Source organism: Falco punctatus (assembly GCF_963210335.1).
Source record: "Falco punctatus genome assembly, chromosome: 12".
In the NCBI taxonomy this organism is placed as follows: domain Eukaryota; kingdom Metazoa; phylum Chordata; class Aves; order Falconiformes; family Falconidae; genus Falco; species Falco punctatus.
In genome coordinates, this window is record NC_137592.1 from 21,275,057 (window position 1) to 21,295,803 (window position 20,747).

General features: G+C 46.3%; 1 protein-coding gene across 1 annotated transcript in view; it reads right to left on the reverse strand.

Moving 5' to 3' along the window:
• Positions 1–18,179, reverse strand: part of EML4 (EMAP like 4) — a 163,460-nt gene extending 145,281 nt beyond the window's left edge. Inside the window, exon 1 of the mRNA XM_080408408.1 lies at positions 17,587–18,179. Coding sequence (XP_080264534.1) covers positions 17,587–17,611 — 25 coding nt within the window. The 5' untranslated portion in view covers positions 17,612–18,179. The remainder of the gene's footprint in view (positions 1–17,586) is intronic.
• Between the last annotated feature and the right edge of the window lie 2,568 nt (positions 18,180–20,747).

Genomic DNA, 20,747 nt, shown 5'->3' on the forward strand with positions numbered 1-20,747 from the left:
GCCTCTGAGTAATAGCTGCACTTGGGGGCAGTCTTCACCTGAAGAAGTTTTATAAAAGTGGATGAGGAAAAAATAATAATAATTTAATGACCTTTTTTTCCCCCCAAGGCAAGAGAGCAACACTGGGGAGCCTGCTCCTTGAATGGCACTGGGTAGCCCACTGCCGTCCCCCAGCGCAGCCCCACGAGCCACGTGGCTCGAGCCACAGGTTTCCGAGAGCACCTCCAGACCGGGTCCGGCACAGCACGGTACCGTGCAGATGCGTTTACACACACGGAGCAGAGCACGGTCCCAAAGGCGGCAGCGTATCGCCTGTGGCCCGAGGAGGGAACGCAGTGAGAACACAACCAGAACTCCAGTCTACCGGCTTGCCCTCACCAACACTTTTAGTGATGTTTTCATGCAGGCAGGAGCAACGACCTACTAAAGGACTACAAATACTGCCTCAAAACTAAAACTAACCTTTCACTGGTAGTTAGGAAATAGCTGAACTGTTCAATTTGCAGCTTCTCCCTAAGGCTTCCTCAAAAGGGAGCAGAGAGAGAAATGCAGTGACTATAGAGGAACACCTATAGCAACAGCAAGATCACACTATGTAGCTGAAGAGCTGCACTACCTCTTCATAATTGTAACTATTCTACAGGGCTACTACAGGTCACTTCTTATATCAACAAAAGCAGCAGCACTGGAAAGCACTTATGTACAACCGTGTGTTTGATTACAAAACCCTAGTTTCCTACTAATTATGTTGGCACATGTGGGTTCAAGAAATATCCAGTCATAAGGCAGACATGATATACACTATGCATGTGGAACAGAAGACGCACAGCAAGAAATCATTAACTTTGCCACCATAAAATATAAAAATCATCTGTAAAAGGAGCAGAGAACCTTCAGTGATCTGATGTTGCACTTCTTTCTAGGCTTCCTGTTGTATGTGTATAATTGCTGCCATAAAAGTCCTTGGAAAAATGAGTCACACATCAAACAAAATAATCAAACCGTAATGATTAACAAAGTAGTGAAGCATCCCTTACAGTATAACAAAAAACCCCACCTCTTCTCCAATGTAAATACTTCTAAAATAAGATTATATGTTAGATATTACAAAAGCGTAGCTCTATTTTGGAAAAACAAGTTGTGTCATACTTCCATAGTTAATTATTTTAAAATACATTAACCATTCTGCAAACAAAAGAAAAAGAACCCAAAAATCCAAACATCAAAACCCCACAAATTTAAGAGCCTTCAGGAACGCCTGGAGTCTATTTTACCAACATCAACAAAACATTTTCTTAATTCATTAAAGTGTCCTTAATAACAAGTACAAATCTACCCACTTTCAGTGTTACACTGGCATGGAAAATAGTCTTCCTGATGCTTTTAGTACATAAACACACATGCAAAATTAGAAGAAGGGAAGAAGGGAAAGAAGAAAGCCTTATGGTTGCCATCATGTTGTTTAATAAGAAGGATGGTTCTTGTTAGAAGAGAACTTGTTAGAAGATCCTCGTTGGACTGAACAGCCAGTACCGCGCAGCAGCAGCAGCACCCTCCTGCTCTAAGCTCCCTGGAAGTAGCCCAGCCACACGTCAAGTTCTCAGAGCATCAACATGATTCAGTTTTCCATTTCAAGAATAAGAAGTTAAATGCTAAAACCTATTCTAACAGCTGCTTCCAGGAGACAGAAAATAGCTTCTATAATGCTGAAACCAAAGTCAGCATCTGAGGAGGGCACAGGTTAGAAAAAGGTTGACGTGACATAAAAAAGCCTATGATAACTAAAAGGGCAGCAGGAGAACAAGGGGGGCATGTTGCATACCCCTAGATGTGGACAAACAGAACTATTTGCAGAGCAGGGCTGTGCTAGCCCTGCTGTCTGCATGCCCCAGCAGCCCCCAGATTTGAGGGATGGCTTTATTCTGTCACCACCACAGGGTCGGGGACACACGGTTGGGGACCCCAAGCCAGGGGCATCAACAGAAGTGCAGTCACCAGCTGGGGCTAGGGAATCCACGAGGTACCAGTCAGAGAAAGCACGGATGGCCTCCCCAGTTCACCATTCATGTATTTTTAATGCATAAAAATCAACTTTAAGTTGATGTCACCTCCACCATTCTCCCTAGTGCAGCAGCACTGCAAAGGAAGACCACAGTACCATATTTCTCTGCTGCAAAGTATACCAGCAGGATGACCAGCACCTTTCCCCACCTCCTCTTGGGGGATCAGAGTGCAGCTTCTAAAACCAGCAAAAATACTCAAGACCCACCTCAATAAACTTTCGGCAAAAAATTGAAGTTCAATAGCAGTCAGTGAAAACCAGAAAACAGTATTTTCCAAGAAACGAAAGTTTTAACACACAAACAAAGAAACAAAAAAACACATAAAACATCCATATAGATACTCAAGGGCCAGGGAGAGAAGGTTCTACAGAATTATATAGGGTTGGACAACCTAGGTATTTATCGTGAGGAGCACATGTTATGGCAGCCTAACACAACAGGAAGGGAGAGGGCATGCTCTGCAGAGCACTGCTCCAGCTTGTCAGCATCCCTGTGACACTGCCCAGGGTAGACCAGGGTGGCTCCCACAGCCCCCGATTTAGAGGCCTTTCTTCCAGGGGCAGGTATCTGCCTTTTCCTTCCCTACTACAATATGCTGCTTGTTCACAGCAAGCCGTAACTGCACTTAATACCTGATGATTAACACTACCCCTGTTTCATGCAAGCACACTTAAGGCTCTGCTGTCACACCGCCCATCTCCAGCTTCCCTAGGCACTGCTCAGGACCACATGTGCAGTGGGATTAGCAAACAGCTGCAGCGATGGTTTTCATCTTGAGCGAAGGGTTCTCCCCCAGATGGGTTACCCCAAACTCCAGTGGGGACCCAGCTCTGCCTCCCAGCAGGATGGTGCCCATGGGTAGCATGTGGCTTAAGGTCACCAACCAGCTACAGTCATCATGGAGCTTGGAGGAAAACACTGGATACAACACGTACTATGCACTGCACAGAAGAGGGGACACTAACACCTACACATCAAAGCCGATGAAACAGATGATTAAAATTGCTATGGAATGGTGATTTCTGCACCCCTGTTCCACAGCAGAGAATGATGCAGCTCAAAAGCAGAAGCCGGTACCCAAGGCTGTTCAGCCAGTACTGCCACTCAAGAGTCCAGAACATCCCAGGGTAATTAAGCTCATGAAGAAGAGTGAAGAGGGGCAACTCTTATATGACATCAACCCTACCCATTTTTCTTCTAAAAATACATACACAGATCATAGGATAGTACAGAAGAGTTGTTTGCCAAATGTAGCTTCTTGTTCATCTTAGGCAAGTCACTACTTCCTTCTAGAAAAGATTTCTATCTTCTTTTACTTGCCCATTAGTTTAACTTTGATGATATTTGAGTTTTAATCCATGTATTGTATGCAAAAGACTTGTAAACAGCAATATAGCAAAGAGGAAAAAAGCTACTTCAAAGCTAGCTTAAAGTTTTGCAAAACCAAAATATATACTGCAATGCATGACATAATCAAGACCCGGTAATATTGAAAAGAAACTAAAATATTTATTAATCATACATAAAGTACCTGAAAGTAGGGCTATATAACATAATAGAAATGTTTCAACTGAAGAATGAGATTATAGGAACACTTTGTAACGATTTAACGCAGTTTCTGTAGAAGTCAAAAAGCCCTGTAGTAGATGATGCTGAAACTGTAAGATATTACCAGGTCCAGAACAAACTCTAATGGCATTCTTTGAAATGTTCAGTTAGGAGCTAGAAAAGGTCAGACTTCAGGCCCTTTAAATAAAACCAGGGTGTGTGTATACATGCACATACCAGAGTCTGGAAATTTAGTTCTAGAAACGAAACCCATTCAAAATATATCTGTTTAAATTAACTTCAACTAAAGGCTGAAAGGCAGATGGAAGTGACCCTATCAAACACAAATCTGCACATACCAATAAATACACGTTATATGCTGCAAACACTCTGTGCATGCTTTCTTGTCAATTCCCTTTTGCTTTCTTGCAATTCCCTTTGTTGTTTTATCTATAGCTTTGAAAAAACGCCCTCTGTGGTCTATAAAAAGCAAACAGCAAATGTTGCCATTAATTCACAAAACCAACAGCCAAGTTAAAGCCCTTCTGCTGGTAAAGCAGCTACAGCTATAGAAACAGGAAATTGAAATTTCTAGTGCAAATAATTACGTAAATGCAGATAATTAAAAGCATATTAGCAAATACACCTACACACACACCTCTATTACTTAGCCAGGCAATAACCAAACTGATATCCAGAGAGCACACAAACACCTGTTCTCATTTTCATATTTCTGAAGGTTTCAGATCACTGTATTTAGGTATGCTGGGGGGGTAGAAGGGAGGATGACCAAGTCAGTCAAGTCCTACCTGGCGTTCAGACCACCTTCCCTCTTTACTCTTCCCCAGCCCCCACCCCGCACGGGCAAGGCTCAGGTCAGCGGAGCCATGCTCAGCGCCACTGGGGCCAGCAGGGACAGGAGAGGCCACCAGGCTGCAGGAGGACAAGGACAGAAGCAGGGTCTTCTGCAGGGCAGGGACACAGAAAGTGAAATCTGCAGCATCAGCACTAACAGGACATTTTTTGGTTTTATTATTCTGGACTTCAGCACAGCCAGAATTTCAAACGCATAGTTTACAACCCATAAATATGTTAAAGGACAGATGTTTAACTCTTGGTGGCCCAGCCTTGCAGTACCACTTAAAATAGGAAGATCTGACAAATAAATAGGAGGAAACAGATGGGTATCAATGGTCCGAGCCCCCTGTAACAGCAACAGGAAAAAATGCTGAATAATCCCTGGGGAGGGGCTGCTGCGCGTTCGTACTTCGTCCAGAGACACTCTCTTGCTCAACGCACTGAGCAACTTCCTCCCTCTCACAAAACAATTCCTTGCCGGTCCCAGGCGAGCACCCCGGGTCCGGAGCAGACACGTACAGCAGCACTCATCCAGCAGCCCAGAGCCTCCACACGCACAGCTCCAGCCACACTCCGGGACAGGTCACGTACGAGGCTTTCCACAGGTACACAGAAAGACACTGCTTGCTACTTGCACAGTTCGCCGCCTTCACATCCACGTGTTTTGCAATACCTTCACACAGTATTAAACAGCTTACATTCTTCATGCTTGAGTCCAATGGCCACTTCAACGCTTGACTATTAAAATTCCAATTAAACACTCTACACAGCTACAAACACTTCTGCAGCAGAACCACAAGCTTGGTGCACACACACAAAAGGAATGATCAAAAATCTGTTCAAGGCTCGGATGACTTGATGTCAAAAAAGACCTCTCATTGCAGTTCAGACAATAGGATGCCAGCTGAAATCCCGCCCAATAACATACAACTCGCTGACAAATTATCCCAATGAAAAAGCAACCTGTGTTTACTAATGCAAACCAAGATACGCAACTCAGAAGAAACCATTCTGCAATACACCAAGATCAGAGATCGGTAACAACTGCCAATCCGATGCACCAAAGTTACTGTGGCAATACATTTACAGACCCTGCACATGTATTTCATTTTCCTGCCAGCATCCTCAGCACTTCTTCAAGGTTCACAAGTGCCTTTTGTGGGTTCCGCTGCAGAAGGACCGCAGCATCTCCTATGAATTCCAGCCAGCTTCCACCCTGGTTCTCACGGGGCTGGAATTCAGCTTCCAACAGGGACACAAAGCAACACAGCCACCTGGACCACAGCTCTAAGCTCTTCCTTGGGGAAAGGGTCAGCAGTTTTACTGTGAAAGGGCACACAGAACCAGGTAAGTGGAAACTAGCATGTTCATGTCATACATCACATTGCTGGCCTGGCACAGACAAAGAAACAGAAAAGCCAAGTAGGGTTAGGATTTCGGTAGGAAATAGTTTTTAAATAGAGGTTTTAGTAGGCTGTTTACAGATGCACCAAAGCACAGGGTCTAATTTCTCTACTTGAACAGCAACAGTGAAAAGTAGAACCACACATCAAGTTTATATTAAAAAAAAAAAAACAACTGTCCAAAACACACACAGAGTCATTGCAAGACCCACAGTGACAAAGCTGTTTGTCTGCAAGCCCAGAAGGGCACACAACAGCGTCACAAGAGCTACCCCCTCTCACAGGTGGGATTCCTGCACATACTAAATCTAAAGATATGGAGGTGTCATGCTCAAAAGACCAGGACAGGAGGGTTCTTTTTCCTCTTGTGCCACACACACTATGTACTTAACAGTTCTAAAGAAGTAATTGATGCAGATTACCTGGAATATTTAACTCCCTTCACCTGCATCAGCATCTTTCCCACTTCCTCTCTCCAACGCTAGCACATATAACCAGTCAAGCAACTCACTGGGTGTATCTGCACTGTTACAACTAAAAACAGGTACTTTCCATACAATGCATCTTAAAACAAAAGCTTGCGTCCACAACATTATTTAAATAACTAATACTTATTAACATATACAGATCTGGCATCTAAAAATGAAAAACTGAAGTCTATTTTAGATTTAAATTTGTTACTGGATGAGGCTTTAAGCAACCTGATCTAGTGCAAGGTGTCCCTGCCCGTGGCAGGGGGGTTGAAACTTGATGATCTTTAAGGTCCCTTCCAACCCAAACCATTCTATGATTAAACAGTAACTTCTAATATGTACTTTTCCACATCATGAATAAAATCAGATTGTTTTTCAGTTCTTGGCTGCGGTTGTTCTAAACATCAGAGTTTATAAATTTGCAGACTGCAAGCCCTGATCTATTTCCTTTACACTAAATCAGCTGTCATGGAAAAGCTTGAGGCCTGATGTTAATCCCACACAAAAATTACTTGGATTCTCTGCACTTTGGAAGTTTTCAAATCAAATGTGTATCAATTTGTAACATAATTACTGACTGAGGTGCTGGGTAGATTCTGGAGATGCCCCACCTGAGGCTCTGTCGCACTTGGGGTCTGCAATCGTTTCCTACCAAGCCCACCACGGGATGAGACCAGAGCTCCTGACCCAGCAGTTCCCAACTCCCTCACACACAAGAGAACTGGGCTGATTAATTTCTGTATCCTTGTTCCTCCATGGTACTGCAGTCCCACACCATGACACTCCTTAGCTTACGATCCACAGAGCATCCCAGCCACCCAGCCGGACTGGTCCCACTGGGTGAGCACGTTCACCTCCAGAACTGATGAGGCACACCAGCAGTAATAGATATGGATACACACCTATTCAATGATTGCATCTGACCACCCATTTGTGCTAGCAAAGAGCACAGGAATGGTGCCATACTGCATTTCTCATGGAACACTAGTAAGCCAGATCAAGTACTAAAAAAAAGAAAAAGTTTTTGCCCAAGAATCTGATTTGCTTACGGTTTTCTACTACTATACCCAATACCCATTTTCCTCTATGTTTAACAGGAAAACAAGCAATTTCCTTTTTAAAGCTACTCTGAAAATCTCAAATCTCCTACCTCTTCGTTTAAAGCCACCAAACACTCACAGCTACAGCTTCCAATCACTTCACAATACCAATCATATGTGGATGTTCATAGGATTTTAAAAATCAAACAGAACTGAAAGAAGTATAAATGAAGGCTAAATACTCTACCTTGGAGAAAAAAGATTTTGAAAGCCCAACCAGAAACAAACCAACAATACAAATTGGAGGACACAGCTCTGCTAGATTACCAAAGCCAGAAAACACAGGTTTAGTTACAGAATTAAAGAATATTATGCTGCTAGGCAGAACCTGAAGTCATGAGGAATTATATGAATACCTGTATTACCCTGCCTTACTGGATCTGTCCTCATCACCACTCCCCACACTACACGTTCAGTCTACCACTTTCACCATAAACCCTGCACCAACACGGTGTCTTTTTGCAGTTGCTACTCCCTCTAACCTGGCCTGTCTGAAATAGAGTCCTCAGCCACGTCAGCTACAGCAGATTTCTGGTACCGGGTGAGAAACAAAAGGAAAACAAGCCGGGAGGGATGCTGCAGAAAATACATGTATCCCTCGGGAAGCTTTCTGGAAAACAAACACATGTACCAAACTCAGAACAAGATTTCAAGTATTTTTTAGCTTCAGGCTAAACACTTGCCCAAGCTACAGTAGTTTTGCAGATCCAGCCTATTAAAAAGACGTTAAAACAATGTAAAATAAAAGTGTTAACAGATACAGCATCTCCCCTAACACATTTTTAATTCAAAAATAATACTTTAAGAAAACCACATTTACATCAGGAATACCATCATCAAGTCTACACTGGCTAAATAAATGGCCTTACTACTCTGGTTCTTTACGGTAAAGAATAAACTCAAATAAATCAAGCTCCTAAGCATTTCACTGTGTCTACTTCCAAAAGCAACTTACATATTCACAGTAATTATACATTCACTTCTCTACTGAGGATTCACTTCAAGAACTGGGGCAGGCAAAAAACCAAGCAGGCTGTTAGCACGGTCACAGCCTAACTGCTGCCTTACCCCATCCCAACCAAGCCTTCACCCCTCTGGGCATCTTCAAGAAAATACAATGGTCACAGATTATAGAAAATACAGCAACAAATCCAAATCTGGGGAACAGCACTGCCAACAAGTCATCTTTCTTAAATACATCAGATCATTTTCATGGAAAAACACCATCCCACATGTTAAGCGTTCAGAAAACGGGCACGCAGAAATCCTCCCCATCACCTATCCCGCTGCATGCCGAGACTAAAACCATCTCACAGCAGCGCTTATTGCAGCTATTGCAAACCTGCCAACAGGACTCAGCTCTTTCATGCTTATCCTATTAGAAAAAAAAAAAAAAAAAGTTTGGGCTGCTGGTTATTGTTGTCCCCCTTGCCTCATGACTTTAACAGACACATTCAGAGTTCAGAGAGCAAGCATGACAGCCACACAAACCACCGATTTCCTGCTAGATCCCTCTGATGGCATTTGCACAGTACATGCTGGGAGAGCAGGCGACAGCAGTTCAATGCAGGATTTCATAGCTAAACAAAGTTGTAATTTTCTCCTTGTTAAGAGTTCTTGTTTAAAAAAAGTCAAGTGATACTATGCAGACGTAAGTATCACCACGTCTCTGAATCTTGCAACTGAAAAAGTTTAATTTACAGTTCCTACCACTCAAGGTTCCTTCTTTCCACACCTCTCTTTGGAGACACCAAGCAGCACATTTTTAGGTACGCTCTCCTGAAATTCCATTCAGTCAAACTGCATCCAAAAAAAACCCCAAACCGTCACAGTTCTAACACACATTAACACATCTGAAGGGGACTTTGCTCCCAGGGAAGCCCAGATGTACATGTGGAGCACTCATCTCAGAACTGCTCCAACTCAAAAGCATGATTTCACCACACCTACATCACACTAGAAATGTACGAGAAAATCTCTAACAGCAACACTTCTCTTTCCATTCCACACAGTCAGGTTTCCAGTATCCACTGCTCCTGGAAAGGAATTCGGTCAGCCGTGCCCTACCTAAAGGATTACGTCTACAATCCAAAGCCACTCCAAAGTCTGTCTATTAGTTGTAAAAGCCAGAGGTACTGTAAGATGTATAATAAAAAGTCTAAAAGAACGGGTTAGTTTGGGGAGGTGACGTCCATCCTCAAAAACGGAACCTGCAAGACCAGGCTTTATTCTGCCATTCTTAAAATGGAACTTGCCACTGAAACTCAGAGGTCTAATTAACTCAAGATCCATATAACACACACAACAGGAAACCTCCTGAGAAAATGGCATGGTCTGCTTGTGGTCTTGAATAAGGGGGAAGGAAGCAAACTACAGCCCATTCTACTGCTGTTGTTCTGCACAGCGCTGGGCGCACAGCTTGTCAGAACCCTGACGTAAAAGCGACATTTTCCTTTTGTTCTCAAAAGAGGAAAAAATGTAACATACAATAAACCGTAAGCAAGCTAATAGTTCTACCATTCATTTTATGTATATTTGGGATTGCTAATTTAGCCATCACGCATGTGAGGGCTTGCTTACCTCAGCTGCTGACTGAAATCAAGCATTTTAAACCCGTTTCTACTACCCTCATGTCATAATTTCATTAAAAACCATAAAAAGTGATGAAATCATTACCTCTTGTGTTTGGACAGCAACGATAAATTTCTCTTGTTAATAGCCATTTTCTTGTTTGTGTGTCCTCAACTCAGAATAAAGAAATCCAACTCTTCTGTCTTTAAAATTATAAAGTTCTCATGAAAAAGTATTTTCATTTACTTTAGCTAAACCACATTTCTAGGCCTAACTAATTTACAGCGTCCCTGTAGGGAGCCAAATCTGGGGCTTAGAAGCATTTGTGACTTTAATTTATCCACTGGGTTTCAAACTCCCAATTTTCCCAGAGGATTACGAAAGCCTGCCAATTTAGCTTGATGCATTAAAACTGTTTACACAAATCCAAAATACATTCAAACATAAAACAGTTTGGTTTCAGTGCCCCCCCCCCCTTTTTTTTTTTTAAAGCCCAAAGAAACTGGCAGGAGAAGTGGGAACTGACTCCAGGCTGGAGCACTGCGTTCACAGCCACAAGCTGAGTTTCAGTGAAACAAGACAGGATCAGGCAAGAGACAACAATAAGTATTTCTCTTTAATTTAATACAACATCTGAAATCCAAGGTAGCTGCACCTCTCCAAAATATTTAACTGTTTATAGAGCACAGCTGTGTTGCTTCCACTCTTGTCCCTTCCACTGCACTTGTATTATGCATGTCACTCATGTTCAAACAGCCCCAGAAAGCTAAAGAAAATATATTTAAATACAAAAAGACTACTTCTACAGTAAGACAAATTCGCACTGAAAAGTGTCTGGCCTGAAAGCTGTGAGAGCACACAATCCACATCACTAAATGGGGCAGAAAGGCAGCGTAGACCATCAACCAAAGAAAGAAACTGGATTCTCCAACTTGCTAAAAAAAAAAAAAAACAGTTGTCCTTCCCAAGGAACAGTACTGTCATGCAAAGTCGAGCAGTACAGACATTAAAAAGTCAGGAGAGTAATTGTGAAACCAGCAGTTAAAAGATCAAGACACAGCTATTTTTAGTAAACATTAGGCTGAAACTATTGATGATGAGCAGAAGAGACAACTGAAAGGCAAAACAATCAAAAACCTAATAAAAAAAACTAGTTTTTCCAACCCAGTAAGAAGTCTTAGAGCAGAAAGCTTAAGAAGATTGCAGTACTCACTGATGGTATGTACTATTTACAACACGGAGCAAAAAGAAAAAAATAATAATTAAAAAAGGGGAGGGGGGCAATACCAGAAGAGAAAAAACATTCTGGATGTTCCAAGATTTAGCAATAAGCTCAGGCCTTTAATGACTGTGGTGTCTCCCTCTTCACATCCCACCCCACATACAGCACCACCCATTTACTTCCACTGTCTGAACTATCGGCTCAGGCTGCAAAGTGCCCCGTGAGCACAGCCTTCCTAAATCTGAGTTCATGTCTGTTTCCTGAAGTCGACTCAAAACTCTCAAGAAGAGCTTGCACCTCACCACGTGGTGTTTCCAGGTACCCATCCTTCAGCACCCAATGACAGAAAAGCCTAGAAAACCAAAATTCTGTATCCGTTTCAACAAGCAGATGAAAGCAAACAATTCCTCTTTAAACTGTTGGTGCCTGTGCTCACTTGTTTACAGAGAGGAAAAACGAGGCAAGCAGTGGCTTCACCTGAGCTCGTAACTAACTATAAAAATATTACTTGAAAAGGAAAGTAGGGAAGCTTTTGAGTTGTTGTTTATCAGGTGATTCTCATCTCCGGAACGGGAGCACGTTCCTACTAGAAATGCTCAACACCAGCAAGAGCAGAGACTTGCACTGTCATCATACATGCCACGTGCTATAAAATTAATTATGCTCTAGCGCCCTTCCTATTACATTATGTGTGGGTAAAGCAGGAATAACATTCTTGGCCTTAAAATTACATTCATTAAGGATTAGATTTAGCAAGGACCTAAACAGAGAAGGGAAAATAAACCTCGGTAATTGACAGAAACCACACCAAGAAGGGAAGCTGCTACTCTGCAGAGCAAGGAGTGACATAGAGCTCTCCCTGTATGTTACTAACAGCACAATTAGCAACATAATGCTGCTTACAAAACAAAATCATGCTTCAGAGGGCTTGTAAGAGCACTGCTCTTCACCAGTTTTTTTCCCTCTTACATGCTTCACAATATGAAGCACAGAAGAAAAAATATCCTTTCAGAGTAGGATCTTCAGGCAAGAGAAAATTGTGTCAAATAACTGTACTTCCCATATCAAAAATATTCAGTTAAAGAGTATGAAAAACACACTGTGAGGCCAAAAATTCTTCTCAGCATCCCAGGCATTAAAAGCCTTTCTAGAGGACTAAGAAGAGAGTCTCTCTAATAGAGAATGCTGTGTTTGTGATTCTGTTTCTTTTTTTGTTTTTAAAAGTGAGAGTGTTACTCACAACCAGGCCAAATATTGTCAATTGCTCTGTGCAAAAAAAAAAAAAAAAAAAAGATTGTTTTGTAAATACACGATCCTTTGCTTCTCAGCTGGCTACAGAGCAAAGGGTTCCTTCTCGCTGCCCGTTAAGTAGAGACCCCTGCAGCAAAAGGTGGGCCACCGCCGAGTTTCTAAAGCAAACAGCCTGTTCTCCTTGCTGCTGTAGTTTAATCATCCCTGGCACCAACCAAGGCCATCCTTCTCAGGCAAGAGAGACTGACATCCTGCCAAAGTTTTTATTTTTCAGAAGACCAGCACACTGACAATAGCACACAGCAACCCCACGAGCAGCGCCCCGCAGACCGAGCTGAACTGGCCCTGGCGATGAGCAATCGCTCTGCAGCACCACTGCCGCTTCTGCAGTCTAGACGGGCAACCATAAAACTTCACATTCTAGCCCAAATAAATGACAAATACCCCAGCTTGCTGTAGCCAGTCATTCCACACGCTCGCATTTCTCGGTACTGAACCCAGCCAGAGATGAATCATGATGCACACATGCTCCCCAGGCTCCGAGCACCACCAGCTCCTCAGCTCCAGCTCCCCTGGCCCCTCCAGCGTACCTGCCCGCCCATTGCTGGGGGCTCCCGAGGAGACCACTGACTGGGGTTTAGCAAAGCCATGGGGGGGCTCAACAGGCTCTGCTGGCTCTTCCAGCGCAGAGCAGCAGCCCGCACCCACATCACCTCCCCAGCAGCTACACGATGCAGACCAGACACACCTGTGGAACAGGAACTTTTCCCAACAACTTTTATACAGTATGTAGTAAAAGAAACGGGGGAGAGGGGAATAATTAGGAACTGACCCACATGCCACCCCTCCAGTAAGTAGCTGGTACATATACTGCAGTTAGCAGTAGTACATATACAGTGACAGAACAGTATGTAGATCCTACATACAATGAAAAAATGATTCTTTTATTATTTCTCCAGTTCTTCCTCCAATAACATCAACAACAGAGCAAAACACTGGTCTCCAATTAGTCATTACAGCTCTCTCCTTTGTCTTCTGCTTCTCTGAAAAAAAAATGCATAAGCTCAACTACTCTTTAAAAAAAACAACCTAAATTATTCTGCTTGGTAAATTATTCTGCTTGCCCAAGACCTCAAGAGAAGATTGATTTTGTTTTTTCCATGAAAATATTTTCAATCATAAGAGAATTTTTCAGTAAAGACTACTTATAAGCTTCAGGACGTCCTGCACAGCTGCACAAAAACCACAGCTAGAACTCAGAAATTGAGACTTCATTTATTTTTATGAGTTATTATTGTGCCACAGACCTCATCGCTGGAGAGAGTTCTATTGAAATGCTTTATACCATGTTATCATCATACGCTGGTGACAAACTTGGAAACGGTTGTAGTCATTTTTTAACATAATCTGATGAATGCTTCCATATCTTTGTTTACAATGAGTTATTGTTGCAGAACTCAATTAGCAGAGGCAGGGAAAACAATGCAACAGCTAAAAGCAATGGAAAACTGTCCACCAAGGAGCACCCCTCACCAGCCCCAGGCAGCCAGTCACAGCTTACTCTTCACCAGCCTAAACCTAGTAGATCTCATACCTTAGCCAATTAACCTTACAGAAAGTGAGATAAACAAACAGGGCCACCTAAGAGCTGCCAACACCACACACTGCCACCATCCCACCTACCCCCAGCTGAGGACTCCTACCACTTCCCTCCCCCTGCCCCGCACACTTCTCCTACCCTCTAAAAAGCCAATTTAGGCAGAAAACCACGGAAACAGCTGGGGCGGGCAGGAAGGCTGTAAACCGATATACTCCACGATGACACGTAAAAATCAAAATTACTGTTTGCAAAACCATTGGTCTTCTACAGTCTTGCAGCCCTCTGATGGGCATCTCCGAACCAGCTGACCACGGGCTCACGAGCAGCAGTGTGAGGGTGGAAATGATACAGGGCAGTAGCGCAGCACAAAGGGAGAGGGCTACAGCGGGACGACCCTTACCGGCAGCCTTGGCTGTACTATGTCCCACATGGGCTTTCTGGTTAGCCTGCCCTTTTTTTTTTTTTTTTTTGTGGGGGTTTGGTGGGTTTTTTTGGTAGAACTCTAAGCTTGATTCTTTTGGTAGAATTAACAGTGTTTTCTTTTCCCTGAAGATGCTGCCGCGAGAGAACTTGGCAGAGCCAGAGCCAGACACCCATGCTGTGCTCCTGTCTCGGCAAAGGCGCAAGGCAGGAGCCTAGGTGCTCCGTCCAAGTTCCTGGGCCTCTTGTTCCCATCCAGAAGCACACTCTTTCACTTCGAGGGATGCATCTGAAAAAGCAGCTGGCCAAAATCCATTGAGACCTCTGACAATAGTCGCGTGGGGAATGCTCAAATGTAAGGTACGACTCTCCTACTTGGGGCAAATAAATGCTGGTGGTGATATTCACTTTGCTGCTGGTGATACTCAAAAAGATACTGAAGTCCCAGCAAATGTGAAATAACTCTGTTTTATCGAAAAAGTAAATCAACAACTATTTAAGCTGTACAAGTTAACTCATAATACACAGATACTTTTTTACTGTATACAGTAGTTGCATACTCTTGAGTGCTGCATAAGCATTTACTAAACCAATAACCAAAACAATTTTCTAAATTACATATAAAATAGTTTCTTTCATCTTTTTATTCTCATAAAAATTTCAGTGTGGAAGCCAAAAGAAAACAGCTGCGTAAAGTATTTTCAACTGCAAGACATGTAAGAAGGTATTTCTGCCTGTGCTGGAGGGCACAATCTGTAATAACATTTTGCCTTCCAGATAATGACAGGAGGCATTAAAAGGACAACTTGCTCTCTAATAAGCTCGCTTGACTGGCTGAGCATGCACATACACAGATAGCACAGTTTTGCCAACAATAATTTCAATTAATTTTTACATTTCATTCTAAATGACACTAATTTATGGCCTTCCTAAAAGACACTTAGCAGACAGCTAATTAAATTCAAGCCATTAGATTTTAATTAGAGATGTTTTAAAAAAAAAAATTATCTCAGAACAATTCACACACCGTCGTGGACAGACACTACAGGCTTGTTAGCAGCTAGAGCAACCAACAAGTGATTATAAATACAAAGAGGACTAAGCAAAACGATTCAAACCTGAGAACAAGAAAGTCGTGTACTTCAAAGCCACGGATTCTGGGAATGCCCTCCCCTCAGCCCAAGCCCAGAAAACCACTGCGCATCAGTGCTCGCCATAAAAGCAAAATCAAAGGCCAACTAACAGTGAATATCACGATACACAGTTCAAAAGGTTGAGCGGAGCTTAATCCTCATTAAATTCTAATAAAACCACGGTGCCTTCCTGACCAAACAGTGAAACAAATTAAAGGCCCAGATGGAGCCTCCCTTAATAAGGCCAGCGGGATGCTCCGAAGCGCCCATCACCCCTCCATCCCTGCACCAGCGCAAGGTGCTGGGCCACCCGGCCAGCCCACGCCATCGCTCAGGGAGCAAGCTCCGCACAGGAGAAATGATGCTTTATTATTTCAAAATAATTAGGGGGTTTTTCCACTTCCAACAGAAAACAGTTATTCTAAACATCCACCTCAGCGGGGCAAATACTCCGGGCGTTAAAAGCAATATCGGTGCCCTTTGATTCAGTGATCAGTTCCGCTACTGGGTAAAGAGGTTCATTAATATTAACCGTGGCACATTTGCATCTGTCACCCACAGGCACAAGCTCCCCTCTGAAAACCGGGCACAGAACCCCTACAATTCCTCCCTGTGTCGCTTTTTGATTGTCGGATATTAAATGACCGTGGAAGTTACTTTAAGCAAGGAGAGTGTGTCAGGCAAAGAGCCAAACTACCAAAGCGTACTGTTAATTACGGTGCGCCAGTTTGGCTTGGACAGGTGCCCAAAATGCTGGAGTTGACATTTTGAAAACCTGAAAGGTTAGGATCACGCTCGCCAGTATTTAAACGAGTCAATTTTTCCAGAAATTTGAGAACTATTCGCTATTATTACAGATTTCACAGGAGTGCCGTAAAAATAAATTAATCTGATTTTTAGAGTCACGGATTTCTTCTGCTAGGGGAGAGGGCGCGCGGCGGATCGCGCAGCGGCTGCGGAGCGCTGGGAGCGCGCGGCCGGCGGGGGAGGCGCGCAGGTAGGCACGCGCGCAGCGCCCGGGCACGCTGTCATCTGCGGAACATACGCCGGAACGCGCGGGCTATACAGCCCCGGAATCTGGCGACACTTGCGGCTCACGCTTTTGATCGGGACGACTGCACACGCCGCGCAGCCCGTCCTCCGCATCATTCAGAAAGTGGGCTGGCGAGGTAATTCTGCCTAAAGAAACCGCTGACAATTTGCCGCAGCCTGCCGCCGCAGAACTGCGGAGAACGCAGCCCGGCCGTTTTCTGGGAACACTGGGATAAACAAGCAGTAAATGTTTGCGATCCCCCCACAGCTGCAGGCAGAGGCGCCTGACGCCGCGGGGGCCGGGAGGGCTCCCCGGGCACACGGACGGATGCGCGGCCACCGGGAAGGCGCTGGTCCCCCGCCGCTCCGCACTTCCGCGGCGGGCGGGCACGGCGGGGGGACACGAGCCCAGCCCCGCCGCTCCCCGCCGCCGGGGCGCTCCCGGGGCTCCGCCGCTGCGGCACCCGGGCCCGCTGCGCCCGCCCGCCCCCGCAGCCAGAGAGGAAAAGGGAAAACGCGACAATAATTTCAAAATAAAATTAAAAAGCACCAACGAAAAGCAACAGCCCAAGCAACTAACTCCGGGGAAGCGCAAGCCCACGGCGAGGAAAGAACAAAGGAGGCAAGTGCAGCCGGAGCGCTCGCAACAGATGGTTTGAAGCTGACCAGATTCCGCACTGGCATCCCCTCCCCTCCCCTCCCCTCCCCGCCCGCCGCCGCACGGGCGGCGTTTGCGCGCACCGGCCCGGCCGGCACCGCGTCCCCGGGCAGCCCCGGCGGCACGGCGCGGCACGGCTCGGAACGGCCCGGACCCCCCGCCGGCCGCAGGTGCGCGCCCCGCGCAGCCCCCGGCACGCCGCCCCGTCCCGTCCCGTCCCGCCCGCTCCCCTCACGCTTCCCGCCGCCGCTTACCCAAACTCCCGGCGAAACCGTCCATTTTGCGGGGGGGGAGACCGGCGCCGCAGCCCGAGGCGAAGCCGCCGACGCCGGCCGGGACAGGTTCATTCACCCGCGGCGAGGCGGCAGGCGGCAGCGCCGCAGCCCGGCGCTCATGAGCCGCCCGGGGCAGCGGCGGCGGCGGCTCCCCGCGCTCGGCGGCGGCGGCAGGAGGCGGCTCCGGCGGCTGCTCCTCCTCCACCTCCCGCTGCTGCTGCTGCTGCTGCGGGGCCGGCGGCGGCGCTGCCCGGCTCCGTCCCTGCGCCGCGACCCCAGCACAGCCGCTAGTGCCGAGCTCCTCCCGCCGCCGCCAGCGCCGCCCCAGCGCCCCGTGCTGTCGTGCTTCCGACTCCGCCCGCGCTGGCACCCGCCGCTTCCCCCGCGGGCGGCCCGGCCCCGGACCTGGCCCCGGCCCCGCCGGCGGGCAGCCCCCGGCCCGCAGCTCCCAGCGGGGGCGCGGCGTGCGAAAGGCCCCCGGGGCGGGGGGCGCTGAGCGCAGCTTTCGGCCAGGGGCGCCGGTCCCGGTCCCGCTCCTCGCCCGCGGGCACCACGCTCGGTTTGCGCCCTGGAGCCGCTACGCGGGGCAGCTTGCGGGAGGGTTAATGGGGCGGCTTAATATAATGATCCCAGCCCTCACACCGGAGAGGCGCTTCGATTAACGCACGAACGTTGGGTCACACTAGTTTGGGGAAGCTGCCCCTGCTTAACGCCGAGCCAGAGGAACTGTCAGTTCCGCACCCTCGGGCTGCTCGGAGCCGCGTACCGGCGCTCTCCCGCCACCAGCCACCCGGCTGCCTCCTGCAACTGCCAGCCATGTGCTTGATGACGAGGGAAAAGAGAAAGTAGAACCAGAAATTCAAGTCAGCCATGCTGCCTACCACCTCATGCCTCAGCCGAGAGCGTTTCCCGTGTTTAGGCAACACCACCAAGTTTTGCGACGCGTTGCTTTTCGCCCTGGTCAGGAAAACCTGCGTCCCCATTGCAACACCCTGCCCTGCTGCGAGCACTTCCCTGCAACGCGCTCAAGTGCTGGTGCTGTGGCTGCACAGACAGACGGGCCATCGCCTCCCCAGCATGGCCCTGGCACTTGCGGCTGGGCTGGGCTGGCCCTGGCTGGGCACCAGGTGCCCACCAAAGTGGCTCTGTCACTCCCCAACTCAGCCCAGCAGGGGAGAGAAAATACATCAAAAGGTGTGTGGGTCGAGGTAAGGGCAGGGGGATCACTCAGCAATTACTGTCACACACAAAACAGATTCAGCTTGGGGAAAATGAGTTTATTAGCATCCAAATCAGAAAAAAACACATTCCCCCCACCTCTCCCTTCTTCCTGGGCTTAACTTAATTCCTGATTTCTTTGCATCTTCCCTGAGTGGCACAGGGGGACAGGGAATGGGAGGTGAGGTCAGTTCATCACACATCATTCCTGCTGCTCCTTCCTCCTCACACTCTTCCCCTCTCCAGTGTGGGTCCCTCCCACGCAGTGCCGACCTTCAGGAGCAGCGTGTGTCCACCCCTCTCCATGGGGCCACGGGTGGGCTCCACCGCGGGCTGCTGGGGCATCTCTGTGCCAGTGCCTGGAGCCCCTCCTGCCCCCCATCTTGCACTGACCTGGGGGGCTGCAGAGCGGTTGCTCTCACACTGGCACAGATTATCTTTTTTTTTTTCTTCTTAATATGGTATCCCAGAGGCACTACCACTGTCACAGATGGGCTCGGCCTCAGCCAGCAGTGGGTCCATCTTGGAGCCAGCTGGCATTGGCCCCTTTGGACATGGGGGGAAGCTTCTGGCATCTTCTCACAGAAACCACCCCTGCAGCCCCCTCCGTTACCAAAACCTCGCCATGCAAACCCACTACAGCAGCCACGTCCTCTAATGACTGTGGATGTTGTTGAACAGGAGTGGGGAGAAATGTGGTGCTGGAGAGCAGCACAGACCTGATGCAGCACACACTTCCCCAGCACCTTCCATCTGCTTAGGCAAAAGTGTCATTATCTTGCTGATGTGCAATATAAAATAACCCAGAGGGGTTTATCCTTGCTCACGTTAGAGGAAAATGCCTTGAAATTTTTCATCAAAACCTAATCTCCACCAGATTTTCCAGAAAATTTTACTGAACATCTGCCACAGCAATGAATGTGAGTGTGGCTGCCTGCAAACTACATAAATAATCTGTCTTCGTACATCCTGTAGTCTTGTCAAAAGAGATGCCTTTCAATCAATCTGCTATAAATGGGACATCATTAGCCACTAAGTTCTGGCCTTAATTACTAGCAGGTATTAGACTTCCTATCAGCTCATGGGGTCTGTTGCTGTAGGATGGCTCTGTATAGACTTCCATGGTCTTTTAGCTACTGCAAATAAGTGCTGCAGTCAGTCCAGTAAAAATTCCCTTTTAAATGCTTCATTTTACAAACAAAAGCAAGAACAACAAGGCACTACACCTCCAGTCCTATCTCTCCACTCCCCATTTATTACTTGCCTCAGGCCAGATTTTCAAGATGCTTAAAGCTTTGGGAGTACAGAGAGAAATTTCCTCCAGCTAGGAAAACTGCCCTGGGAATTCTAAGCCTGTGGACAGTTTCCTTCAGAAAAGGGCCCCTTCCCCCTGAGGCAGAGCCTTATGTAAATTTTTCAGGTGGAACTTGTGTGCTGTTTTGTAAAACAAACAAAAAAACCAACCAAACAAAAAGCATGCCCAGCTGTGCCTTTTGCTCTCAGCAGGGCGGTCCTTCAGGCACAGCAGTGACGGAGTTACTGCAAACATCCTCACGTTTCTAAGTAAAGTGTTGCCTCTATTTTATAGACTGAAAACTGAGGCACAAAGGTAAAGATGACAGCATGAATCCTTATCTAGATGTTTAATTCCTACTGAAATTGGTTAGGAGGTGAATGAATACCTTCGATTATCTGTGTCACGCAGAGCCAGAAGTACATAAAAAGTTAGAGCTGCAAAAAGCGCTAGTTCTCTGTAATCTTATCTTAAACCTAAGATGAGAATGTAACTCAAGTACTGCTGAAGTCTCAAACTTTGGTTCCAACATCTTAAAAATAAAACTGTATCACTGTGGAGTTAAGGAACTGAACAAAACTGAAGAATTTAAAAAGCAAGGAGTTTGCATTGGTGTGACTTGTTAATT